The 12,381-nt window shown below is 40.9% G+C and overlaps 1 protein-coding gene across 15 annotated transcripts in view; it reads right to left on the bottom strand.

The window, feature by feature from the left end:
* The window catches only part of Dlg1 (discs large MAGUK scaffold protein 1), a 207,644-nt gene extending 195,445 nt beyond the window's left edge, over window positions 1–12,199 (bottom strand). For 14 of the 15 annotated variants that reach the window (XM_052740547.1, XM_052740550.1, XM_052740551.1 and 11 more), the window contains exons 1-3: window positions 12,091–12,199; window positions 11,541–11,592; window positions 10,584–10,715 (exon numbers count right to left, since the gene is read on the bottom strand). In XM_052740547.1, coding sequence (XP_052596507.1) covers window positions 10,584–10,715; window positions 11,541–11,559 — 151 coding nt within the window. In that variant the 5' untranslated portion in view covers window positions 11,560–11,592; window positions 12,091–12,199. Of the gene's footprint in view, window positions 1–10,583; window positions 10,716–11,540; window positions 11,593–11,914; window positions 11,954–12,090 lie in introns of those variants that run through there. The other variant, XM_052740548.1, reaches the window with a different exon arrangement.
* Between the last annotated feature and the right edge of the window lie 182 nt (window positions 12,200–12,381).

Below are 12,381 nucleotides of genomic sequence, written 5' to 3'. Positions count from 1 at the left end.
TTAAGTAAAGGAAAATGAGTAGGAGGAAGTACAATGACATGAACAGATAATTCAGAAATTAAAACATCAAAATAATATATTCCATAAATCAGGAGATAATATTAAAAGATATACAATATTTTATATTATTGAAGGCAAACTAGTCATTCTTCTATATACTGCCTAAAATATTATATTGATATAATATTAGTAAGAGTATTTCACAAATTACAAGAAAAGCCTAATGTACACCCCTTTTCACCTAGTAATTAGCATCTGACAATTTATCCTATGGATATAATAAAGAATACAAAACAACAAAAACCCACACATGTATGGGTGACATGCACTCTTGTATGCCTATGAATACAATGTTTATCAACTCATATAAAAAATTAATTTAAAAACCTTGTTCCTGGAAGGCCATTAACAGAAAAATCTACGTTATGTAAACAGTCATTTAAGATGGCAGAAATCTCGTATGGAAAGAAATCTGTTGATAAATTTTGGGAAAAATAAAAATAATTACGTATGGTGCAGAAAAGTTACACATTTATACAAATTCAACTGCAGTATCCCTATTGACTCAAAAGCAATTCTACCTGTCAGCCCACCACATAATACACACACACTCAGAAGACTGCTCCCTCTAATAGTCTTAGTTCTCATGTGCCTCTTACAGGCTTCCTGCTGTATCTCACTATACAGTGTGATTCTTTAATTCTTTTTAATACAAGTCACTTAAACAAGTCAACTATTTCATTTAGTATTCAATTAAAGAAATTGAAACAATTATGCCACAGAGAAAAAAAACAAACTATGTAATAGTCAATAAGCAATAGTACTAAATTTCTGAAAGGTTTTCTGGGATTATTTTAACTAGATATAGCTTTTCACCTTATATAATAATTTTATATTTTTTAAGATTTACTTTGATTATTTTTGAGTGACTGTTATGTGCATGTTCGTGTGTATCAAAGTAGGTACATGCATCTCTCTCTGGAGATGGAGATACAGGCGCTTGTGAGCCGCCTGATGTGGGTGCTGGGAACTTAAGCCAAGTGCCTGGCAAGAGCAGCATGTGCTCTTAACCTCAGCCATCGCTCCAGTCTCTCCTCACATGCCAGTCTCTCCTCACATGCCGACTTTAAGCAATCAGTTCTCACATAGGAAACAGTTTAACTATTTTGTTTGCATAAAATGTTTACAGGTACAGATAGATACACAGAATAACATTGACTTGTATTTGACAAAACTACAGTTGTCTGACCTTCAATGTTTTAGAAGGAACATGTATTATCTTTGTAACAGGTCCATTTTGGAGGGCTATGGTGCAGACCACTAGAGAGCACGATGACAGTGACATACAGCCTGCACTGCAGAAGGAAAACATCTACCAGTTCATCTCACAGCAAAACCTGAGAGTCCAAGATACTTAGCTAACTTCTAAATCAAGGAACACTGTAAACGCCACATGGACTCCCAAAGAAAAGAAATATGCTACAAAATGTAAGTATTTTGTGTTTCCTACACTGGAAACATGGTAGATATTAAACTAGTACATTAAAGTAAGTTATCTCCAAGCTTTAGACATCATTTGACTAACACATGAATACTCCTTCAAAAAGTGTATGGCTGGTAACCCCAAGGTGAAGAAATGAGACCTGTCATAGAAGATATAAAATAAAGAAAGCTTAAGGAGGACACCTCTGAGCTAAATCTGAGACAGTCCAAACATCAAAATCATTAGAAGGGTGAAAAATGACAACCAATGAAAGAAACATCTGCAAAGCTCATGGCAGACACAGAAGACTTCTGATTACAATAAAATGTCAAGTGTTGCTGGACAGTGATGGCACACGCCTTTAATCCCAGCACTCGGCAGGCAGATCTCTGAGTTCGAGGCCAGCCTGATCTATAGCGTGAGTTCCAGGACAGCTAAGGCTACACAGAGAAACCCTGTCTCAAACACCAAAGGGGGGGAGGGGGGAATGCAGAGGCGTGGAGTGTTGCTATTATGTAACTATCACTTTTCAACAACCACAGTAACAAATACTTCAAATCAGAATCATCCATGGTGTCTCTTCCACATATGCTTGTAAGTGCAAGGGGTAGTAGATACTAGAAAGAGGAGAAATCAGACAACAGAGAACTAGGTGATCAAACTCAGTGTTACCAAGGAAGGGAAGACAACACTGCACACTTCTGATATACACAATCCTACGCCAAGAATACAAAATCTGAATGTAATTACAAGCAAACACCAGATAAACCCCAAGTGGAAAAACATTACATAAATGCATACGAGCAGGAGTGGGAGAGACGGCTCAGCAGTTCAGAACACTGGCTGCTCTTCCAGAGGACCCAGGTTCAGTTCTTAGCACCCATATGGCAGCTCACAACTGTCTGTAACTCCAGTTCCCAGGGAATCTAATGCCCTCTTTTGGCCTCTATGGGTACTGCAGGCATGTGGTATACATGCATACATGCAGGCAAAACATTAATGTCCATAAAATAAAAAGATCTTTTTTTAAAGGAGGTGTCAAGGAGGAATTGTATTATTCAAAAAGGTCAATGTTGGAGCTCCCTGGGACATGGAGGCAGAAAGATCTCGTGTTCAGGGTCTGCCTGGGCTACAGAGCAACTTCAGGAGCCATCCTGGTCAACATAGCAAGACATTGTCTAAAATTTTTTAAGACGTTTTAAAAGGATCTCTCTCTCTCTCTCTCTCTCTCTCTCTCTCTCTCTCTCTCTCTCTCTCTCTTTCCCTCCCTCCCTCCATCCCTCCTGCTCCTCCTCCTCCTCTCCTCCCCCCTCCTCCAACTAACAGTAATATTCAGTCCTCGCCTATGTCCTGTACAGAGCAAAGGTTCCATCCTGCATAGAGGAAATAGCTTAGAAGCAGTTACAGATGCCTTTACAGCTTTGCTAGCCCAAGGTTCAAAAGAAAATTCATCCAGATCCAGCAACATCAAAACAATGCTGCAGTGCTGGGGTAGGCAAATAAACAACTCAGCTTTATGTAATCAAAACTACTACAGGAAAAGTTCATGAAATTCTCTTAATTCCAGTCTGATCCATACATAGCCTGTTTTCCTGCTCAAACCTACCATGCAAATACAAGTTAATAACAGGCTAGAATGTAACCTCAGTTACGATAAAAAACCCAATTTTGACATTTTACCTACAAAGAGTATGAAGTTCTCAAATCCTGCTTGTAAAAATCAACTCATCATTATAAACAATCTCCTTGAAAATGATATTTTAAAAATAAATAAATAACCACTGACCCTACAGACCAGTGTGTCTTAAACTTATTATGGTTATTACAGTTAATGTAATGACAATGAACATGATAAGGAATATTTTAATAAATAAAGTAGAAGAGGTCCTGGATTCAAAGTAGAGCTCAATTTCACACTACACGAGTATCTGAGGGTCCATGGGCAAAACTAGCTATTTCTTAGTGCCTCAGACTTAAATCCATACAATGGTAAAATCACCTCATTGGTGAATATACCTCACAGGACTGAGGACTAAGTGAAATGTTTGAAATGTAGCCATTATTACTTTTTATATCATTCCCAGCAACAGTTTTCATGGGTTATTTGAGGTCTTGGCTAGGGAAAAAACAAAAAAGCTTCAATTAAAAGGAATCAAGAAATCTACACATCCATTTTTTTCCATAGACATACAAGTGATGAAGGGGGATGATGGAAAGGAGCTCAAAACCACTAAAGCCATGGCATACCATCCTGCACTTACAGGAAGTCCATCATCACAAACACAAGAAATAACAAATGGCAGCAAGGACACAAAGGAAACCACGCTACACTACTGGTGGGAATTTAGATCTATAAAGCCACTATGAAGAACAGCCTTAGTTTCCCAAAGAAATTAAAAATACAACTACCATACAATCCAGGAATCCCACTTTTGGGGACAGATATATCCAAAGAAGATAAAATCACCACCTTGTAAGGATATGTACACACCCATGTTCACTGCAGCATCACTCATAAGCACAAGACACAGAAACAATTTAAATGCCCATGTATGGACCAAACGCTTTAAAGATGTGCTGTACATGCACACACATATATATACATACATACAAACACAAACAAATTCATTCTTTAACAAAAAGTTTCATCTACTACAACATGGATGAACCTAGAGACACTGTGCTAAAAATACTAGACACATAAAAACACTGCCTGATTTCACTTATGTGTGGAATGCTTAAGAAAGTAAAACTCAAATATGGAGACTGAGGATGAATCTGTGGGTGAGGAAGACCTAGGAAAAGAGGTTAAAATATGTGGGATACATGTGATGAACGAATTTAGAAATCTAATATTCAACATGAGAACTAAGACCAATAAAATATACAGTACTAGGGATTTTTGTTAGAGTAAGCAGATTTTAGCTGTTTTTTATTAAAAATAAAAGTATGCAAGATGATACACTAGTTGCTTCACTACAGTTCTATTTCATTATCTACACTAATCGCTTCACTATAGTTCTATTTTATTATCTATCTCATAACATCATGTTGTAAACCTCAAATATACACATTAAAATTTAACTTTTTTTTGTTGTGTTTGTTTTGAGACAGGGTTTCTCTGTGTAGTTTTGGTGCCTGTCCTGGAACTTGCTCTGTAAGTTCCTCAGGCTGGCCTCGAACTCACAGAGATCCGCCTGCCTCTGCCTCCCAATTGCTGGGATTAAAGGCATGCACCACCACCACCACCACCCAGCTAAAATTTAACTTATAAAATAAGGCTCACTATAGCCTCTCCACATGGTCTGTGTGGCTCTTAACATTGGCCAGAGGTTTCTTTTTACAGTGGGCAGTAGTTAATACAGAGGCTCACAACTGATCAAAATGCTCAGATGGATGCTTAGCACTAAACAGGGCATCTCTATCAACAGGTTCCTCCCCACCAAGGCTCAGGGGACACTGCGGAAAAAGGGTAGAAAGCGGAGGAGGGTGGCAGAGCTGGGAAATGCTGTCCTCTGGACATGGCATGGCCAGTGCACTAAGGAGCTCACAGCCTGGAATGGCTATGGGGAGAGAATCGTTCTCTTTGTGTGTCTGTGTGCATGGCCACTGGTAGGTTACCCATGCACACACAAGCAGTACTAACTGGACTCAGTGAATTTTATATATATATATATACACACACACACACACACACACACACACACACACACACACACACATATACATATATATAAAAATAACATGAAGCTGGGTGCTCCAGGGGAAGTTGGAGGGAAAAGAATGGGGGGGGGACGGGGTATGAACTGTATATATGTAAAATATTAAAAATATAAGTAAAAAAAAAAAAAAAACCGTGGGGGCATTGGGAGTGTAGTCAATGGCAGAGTGTTAATTTAGTGTGGGTTTAATCCCCAGTATATCTTCCCTTAAATAAAATTAAAGCTTACTGTTTATTGCAGATAAAATGAAAACGTGCACATCACATGACTAAATTTACCCAAGGATCTGTAGACAGACCTTGATACCAGAACCCTGTGCACAAGGAAAGCCAGGCGGTGGTGGCAGTGGTGGCACACGCCTTTAATCCCGGCAGAGCCAGGCGGATCTCTGTGAGTTCCAGGACAGTCAGGGCTGCACAGAGAAACCCTGTCTCAAAAAGAAAAAAAGAGCTACAAGGGTAAACTGGTATGAAGCCTCCACGGACTCCCAGGGTCACCCTGAATCCCAGACACCTTAAAAATGACCTGAAATCATTACGAATCTGCGTATCTGGGTTTTGATATAATCAAACCATGTCGAGTCTATCCAACTCACCAAACTTTCAAATATCGTATGGGGGAATATGAATATATTACATTTTCAAAGACTTTCTGAATCGATGACAAAAGGATGATATTCTCATTAATTAAAAAAAAAAAAAAAAAAATAAGCGCCGGGCGGTGGTGGCGCACGCCTTTAATCCCAGCACTCGGGAGGCAGAGCCAGGCGGATCTCTGTGAGTTCGAGGCCAGCCTGGGCTACCAAGTGAGTCCCAGGAAAGGCGCAAAGCTACACAGAGAAGCCCTGTCTTGAAAAACCAAAAAAATAAAAAAATAAAAAAATAAAGCCGGGTGGTGATAGTGCAAACCTTTAATCCCAGCACTTGGGAGGCAGAGCCAGGTGGATCTCTGTGAGTTCGAGGCCAGCCTGGTCTGTGAGTTCCAGGAAAGGCGCAAAGCTACACAGGGCAACCCTGTCTCCAAAAAACCAAAAAAAAAAAAAAAAAAAAAAATCACCCAATATGTTTGGGAGTAAATTCGAAACAAATGTGCAGATAATGTGCTTTGTTGATATAATTTAAAATATTTGACTCGAAAGAAAACTGAAGCCAGCTGTGGTGGTACATACCTTTAATCCCAGCACTCGGAAGGCAGGGACAGGTGGATCTCTATTAGTTTGAGGGCAGCCTGATTTACAAAGGGAGCTCCAGGCCAGCCAAGGTTACATAGTAAGACCCTATCTTCAAAAACAAACAAACAAACAAACAAACAAACAAAAAGAACTTAGCTGAAACTAAAAAGTTAATAAAAGTGACTGCTTTTAAGGCTTTTCAATTTTTTTCTTTGTTTTTCGTGTTTTTGTTTTTCAACACAGGGTTTCTCTGTGTAGCTTTGGAACTCACTCTGTAGACCAGGCTAGCCTCAAACTCACAGAGATTTGCCTGGCTCTGCCTCCCGACTACTGGGATTAAAGGCGTGTGCCACCACCGCCAGAATACTACTTAATTACTAGAACATTTCCTACATTTTATTAAATTGAGAATATTATCAATTTTAAGTTTCATCACTACTTCATGTGCCAGCAAAATTTTTTTTAAAAAATTAAATCCAGTTGAAGAGATGACTCAGCGGTTAAGAGCACTGGCTGCTCTTCCAGAGGACCTGGGTTCAATTCCCAGCACCCACGTGGCAGCTCACAACTGTCTGTAACTCCAGTTCCAGGGGACCCAATACCCTTACACAGACATACATGCAGACAAAACACCAAGCACATAGAATAAAAAAATCATTAAAAAAAAATTAAATCCACAACCAAACAACCAATTAATAACAGCATATACAAGCCAGATGTGATTGCTCACCTCTGAAACCCAGCATTCCAGAGCCTGCCTGGGCTACCCAGAAGGGGAGGGGCAGGAAAGAGGGGAGGATATAGAGTGTATAAGATGACACCCAAATTCAGACATATTAAAATATTTTTTAAATGGGGGCCAGTGAGACAGTTCAGTACACAAAGGTGCTTGCCACCAACACTGACGACCTACCTAAATTCAATTCCCAGGTCCCATGTAATAGTAGGAGAGACAAATTCCTAAGCTGTTCTCTAACCAACGTAAGTGGCACATGTGTGCTCACATGTAAGTACACGTACGTACACACACGCGCGCGCGCGCGCGCTCTCTCTCTCTCTCAATATAATAAAAATAAAATTTTAAATGATATCACAGAACAGATACAAGGTAGTTTGTCCTTTCGAATAACCCCAAGGTATCAGAAAGCTAATGCATATATCAACTAGGGGAAAAGACAGCATTTCCATACCACCAAACCACACAACCTCATACAGACTTTAACTGCACAAAAACAATCAATACTATTACTTCAAAGAATCAATACTGATGAAATTACAAAAACACTTGGCATAGAACACGCCAAACACTGAACAAAAGGTTAGTTCACTAAAACCTAAGAAAATGAGTTCTAAACTACAGTCAAGAAGCTAACTGCCTCTGGATGGTGGCTCACACCTCTAATCCCAGCACTCAGGAGGCAGAGGCAGGAGGATCTCTGTGAGTTCAAGGACAGCCTGGTCTACAGATGGAGTTCCAGAACAGCCAGCACTACACAGAGAAACCCTGTCTTGGAGGAAAAAAAAACAAACAAACAAACAAAAAAACAAAAAAACCCTACCTGCCAAATGACTTTTAATTAGCTCTGGTCATCAGGCCTATGTTTCCTTTAAATCTAGATATAAACCCACATGCACCAGCTCAGGAAATAAAAGTGCTATCACTGAATGGAAAGCAGTCAATCCACAGTTGTTAGGAACTTAGACATAGGGCCATTTACCAGCTGAAAGTACACTGCAATACTACTTCAAAAAAACAGCGAAGATGCAAAGAAAAAAATCCTAACAGCTTAAAAAGTTTCAGAATGAGAAGCAAACGTGTTTTATGGTATTGTTTTTTGTTTGTTCACTTTTTAGCTCAGACTCTACTTAAACTCACTATTTAGCCCAGGTTGGCCTGGAATTCCTGATCCTCCTGCCTCATCATCAAGTGCTAAAATTATAATATGTGCCAAAGAATGAATATATCAGTGCAGTAGAATCATCAACTCAATTATAATACACAAATACACAAAAACCACTACCAAAACATCTATTTCAAAATGTCTAAAATCTGTTACTTTTGTTCCACTAAAATCTGATAGCACATAACTGCTGTGAAATGTTGTTCTGTATGCTGTGAATGTGTGTTGCTCTGATTGGTTGGTAAATAAAATGCTGATTGGCCAGTAGCCTGGCAGGAAGTATAGGCAGGATAAGCAGATGAGAATTCTGGGAAGAGGACAGCTGAGTTGGGAGTGGCCAGCCAGACACAGAGGAAGCAAGATGTGAAGGCAGAACTGAAAAAAGGGTTAATTTAAGTGCAAGAGCTGGTCAGTAATAAGCCTGAGCAAATGGCCAAGCAGTTGTATTTAATATTAAGCCTCTGTGTGATTATTTTATAAGCTGGCTGAGGGACTGCGGGGGCTTGGCGGGACCCAGAAAAATCTTCCAACGACACATTAACTATTAGACATTAAAATACAAATAAGCCAAATAACAAAGTAAGGTCATTAAATAACAAAATTATGAAGACAAATAAAATTCTCTAGTACAAACGTAAATAGAAAGTAATCAAAATTCAATTATGCATATGAACGAACACTCAAAGCAGGCAAGGAAGAATATGCAACAACTGCCTCAAAACCTAACAAGTCCAATCACAATATGGAAGGGTCGATTCTATTTACTTTACTGACCACTCAGTTCTCTTAAGTAACAGCTTTCCCACACAGTAAGACTACAGTCTACATATACATGTAGACATATATAAATAAGACTACAGACTACATATACATATACATATATAAATGAGGACAAACAAGTCGTGCCGTTTTTCTCTAAAGTGTCCCTACTATATAAAAATTTCTAGGTTTAATGTTGATCTAGAAAAATCATCTAAAAAATTATTTTTCTCTTCCTCATTTGCTGTTTTTTTTTTCATCCTCCAAGGAACCAATTGATGGTTCATTTGAACCTTAAACTGTCATGGCTTAGAAATACAAATGCCAAAGTGTCTACTATAGCATTATCAAAAGTCTGATAATTTCTGAAGATAGGTGACAGATAAATGGCCGTTCACCATCTATCTTTAATGCATGTTTTTAAGTCTGTAGTAACACTAAATTTTAAAAAGTTCTAAGGTCTATCGAGTGTCTTACAAATACCTTTCATTCTAAAATTCAGTAAAGAACATCAACACAACAGTAAGGCATGCATTGAAAATAGTGTTCTAATTACACCAATAATTATCCATCAACACACACATACATTAGGCCTATCTGCTGGAAAGTTACTGGGAAAACAAACACAATGTGAGAAAGGCCATGTCTTATTTGAACATGTTATACAGCTGGTATTTTTTTTTTTAAATCTTGCTCTTTAACCTGGAAGCAATAAAGACCCTGGTATAGCAGTTTGCAAATTTGTAAAGTACATAAAGCAAGGTGTCAGAGACAGATCAACTTGTTTCTTATATTGGGGATGGTATGGAAAACAAAAGATTCCATTTTTAAAAAGGCCTTACCTGCTTTCTAAGGTATCAAAAACCCACTGCTTCAGTTCACCACCCACAGTCCACAGTTAATCAGCAGCCTAAAACAGCTACGTGAGTTTTCTGATATGCAATCACTGACAGTGTCAGGAACTAAATTCCGAACTTCAGACTATTTGCCCCGTTCTTTAAATCAATGAACTATCTCATATATAAGATACAGGAAAGAACAAGACTGTTACAATATCGTCTGTAGAATAAGGTAATTACTAGACAAGTCCATCTCTGAGACTGCTTTCCAGATCTAAAATTCATACTGCACAAATGCCTCGTTTAACAGAGATGTCCACTGAAGTGATGAGAGCTCTCAGATACAGCAGAACCCTCCACACATTTCCAAGGAGTCCAGAGAAATACAAGTCAAATATGGAAACACACCAAGAGTAGTTCAGTCATTAACACATTTCTGCAACTTGTCCATATTTTAATAGCTAACACTAAGACATGAAATACAGTTCTCAAAGTGCACAGAAGTAATCACACTGCTAAGTTTTTCTGGCTAGTAAACATTTTTAGAAAGGACAGTGACCTAACTGAAAAACCACACTAACTGAAGATGTGCTAAGCTAATGACTGTCCCACAGAGAACCACATACATCACCATTCTAAGTTTAAACTAACAGAGAAGCATCATGCATTAGTGCAGTGGTCACAAACATAAAAAGTTTTAACTCCCACCTATTAAAGCTTGAAAGAGGTTGCTCTGGAATATGTTAATAACCCGCTCTATGGAACTTCTGAGCTGTCTATCTTCAGTCTGGCTTAGTTTCGATCGATATTCTTCCAACAGATGCAACGCTCTCTGGGTATCTGAAAAGACAAGTATGGTTAAAATTTCACAGATGTATTTTGTCTGTGTGCATCCGCATACATATTTACAAGAAAGTAGCATGTGCTCCATCTACATCTGAGGGGTTCCCTCAAAGTCCCTCCAAGTCAACCACTATTGTCACTCCATTCATGTTCCTTTTCCCTACTAACACAAATATTGTAAAGGCTTTTATATCACAGGAGAGAAAGATGAGCAGTCTGTGGTAACTGTGGACTGAGCAACTTAGTTTTACACTGCTTAATAGACAAGAACAAATTACAATTTGTCGCTTTAACCCAAATTTTAAGCGTTTCTAAGCGTCAGTCCTTAATATCCCCCAGTTGCTCACAAAATAGTATTGAGTAAGAATGATAAAGTGAAATTCTGAAGCAACAAAGTTTTTAAAAAGACATGGTAGGGTACTGATTGCTTCTGTAACCACCGGAGATGTCAAGAAGGTGAGTTGAACGAACTTCTGTTTCCACCTTCTGAAATGATGTGACGCTTGGATACCATAGGCAATAAAGGTGAGACTGCCCATACATCAGTTACACAAACCTTTTATTTTTTTATTTTTTTTTATTTTTGGTTTTTCGAGACAGGGTTTCTCTGTGTAGCTTTGCGCCTTTCCTGGAACTCACTTGGTAGCCCAGGCTGGCCTCGAACTCACAGAGATCCGCCTGGCTCTGCCTCCCGAGTGCTGGGATTAAAGGCGTGCGCCACCACCGCCCGGCTTACACAAACCTTTTAAAAACAGTCATCACAACACTGGTAGACGTTACAGCGAGTGACAGCCACAAAACAGCTTCAAACTAAATTCTCACCTTGCTTCCGGACCGGCATTTTTCTCCAGAATCAGGAAGAAGGCACACACACCTTTCAAAACACAAAACAGGAAGGAAAACTTGAACTAAAGCAAATAGAATCGTGGATCCAATAGTAACGCCCCCCACCCCGCCAAAAAACACCCCCAACTTTCGACTAGGAAACACTCCAACCTTGGTGTAAGTGCTCACCTCCCAAAGTTTTCCCCAAGTGAAAAGCCAGAGCTTTTACTTAAAGCCCAGGAGTGGCAGCCCACGCAGCAAGCTGCGTGCTTCCCGGGGCTCAGAGTCTCCTCCCCACGAAATCAAGAGCAGACCCAAGCCCGCTTGCTTCGGAACGTCCCTGCGAAGCTTCTCCCCTCCGCAAAGCGCACCTGAAGGCGAGGAGCGGGGCCCCCGGCACCGCGCCGTGCTCGCCACGCTCCCCACCTGCTGCTGCCGCCGCCGCCGCCGCCGCCGGCCCGCCAGCAGCCGAGCGAGCCGCGCAGCGCCCCGTCGAGCGCCCGGCTGCTCCCCCGCCCCGCTCGGGCCCCCTCCTCTCCTAGCTTGCCTGGGCTCCTCGCTCGCCTCCTCCCGGCGACTCCAGCAGGGGCCGGCCCGGACCGCCGCCGCCGCCGCCGCCGCCGCCGCCGCCCTCGCGCCGCTCATGCACCTCTCCGCGGCCCCCCACACCTGCGGCGCCGCCGCCGCCGCCGCCGCCGCCGCCAAGTTGCCGCGAGCGGCGAGCGCGGGCGCCCCGGTGCGCTCGGCCCGGCCCCGCTCCACGTACCCCGCCCCGCCCCGGCTCGAGCTCAGCGGAGGGGGTGAGGGGACGAGGGGGGAGGAGCTCCCCTCGGCTGCC

Source organism: Peromyscus californicus, unplaced genomic scaffold, assembly GCF_007827085.1.
Source record: "Peromyscus californicus insignis strain IS unplaced genomic scaffold, ASM782708v3 Scaffold_16__1_contigs__length_79575227, whole genome shotgun sequence".
Lineage (NCBI taxonomy): Eukaryota > Metazoa > Chordata > Mammalia > Rodentia > Cricetidae > Peromyscus > Peromyscus californicus.
Note: the sequence above shows the minus strand (reverse complement) of the source record. Positions and strands in the feature narration are given on the sequence as shown.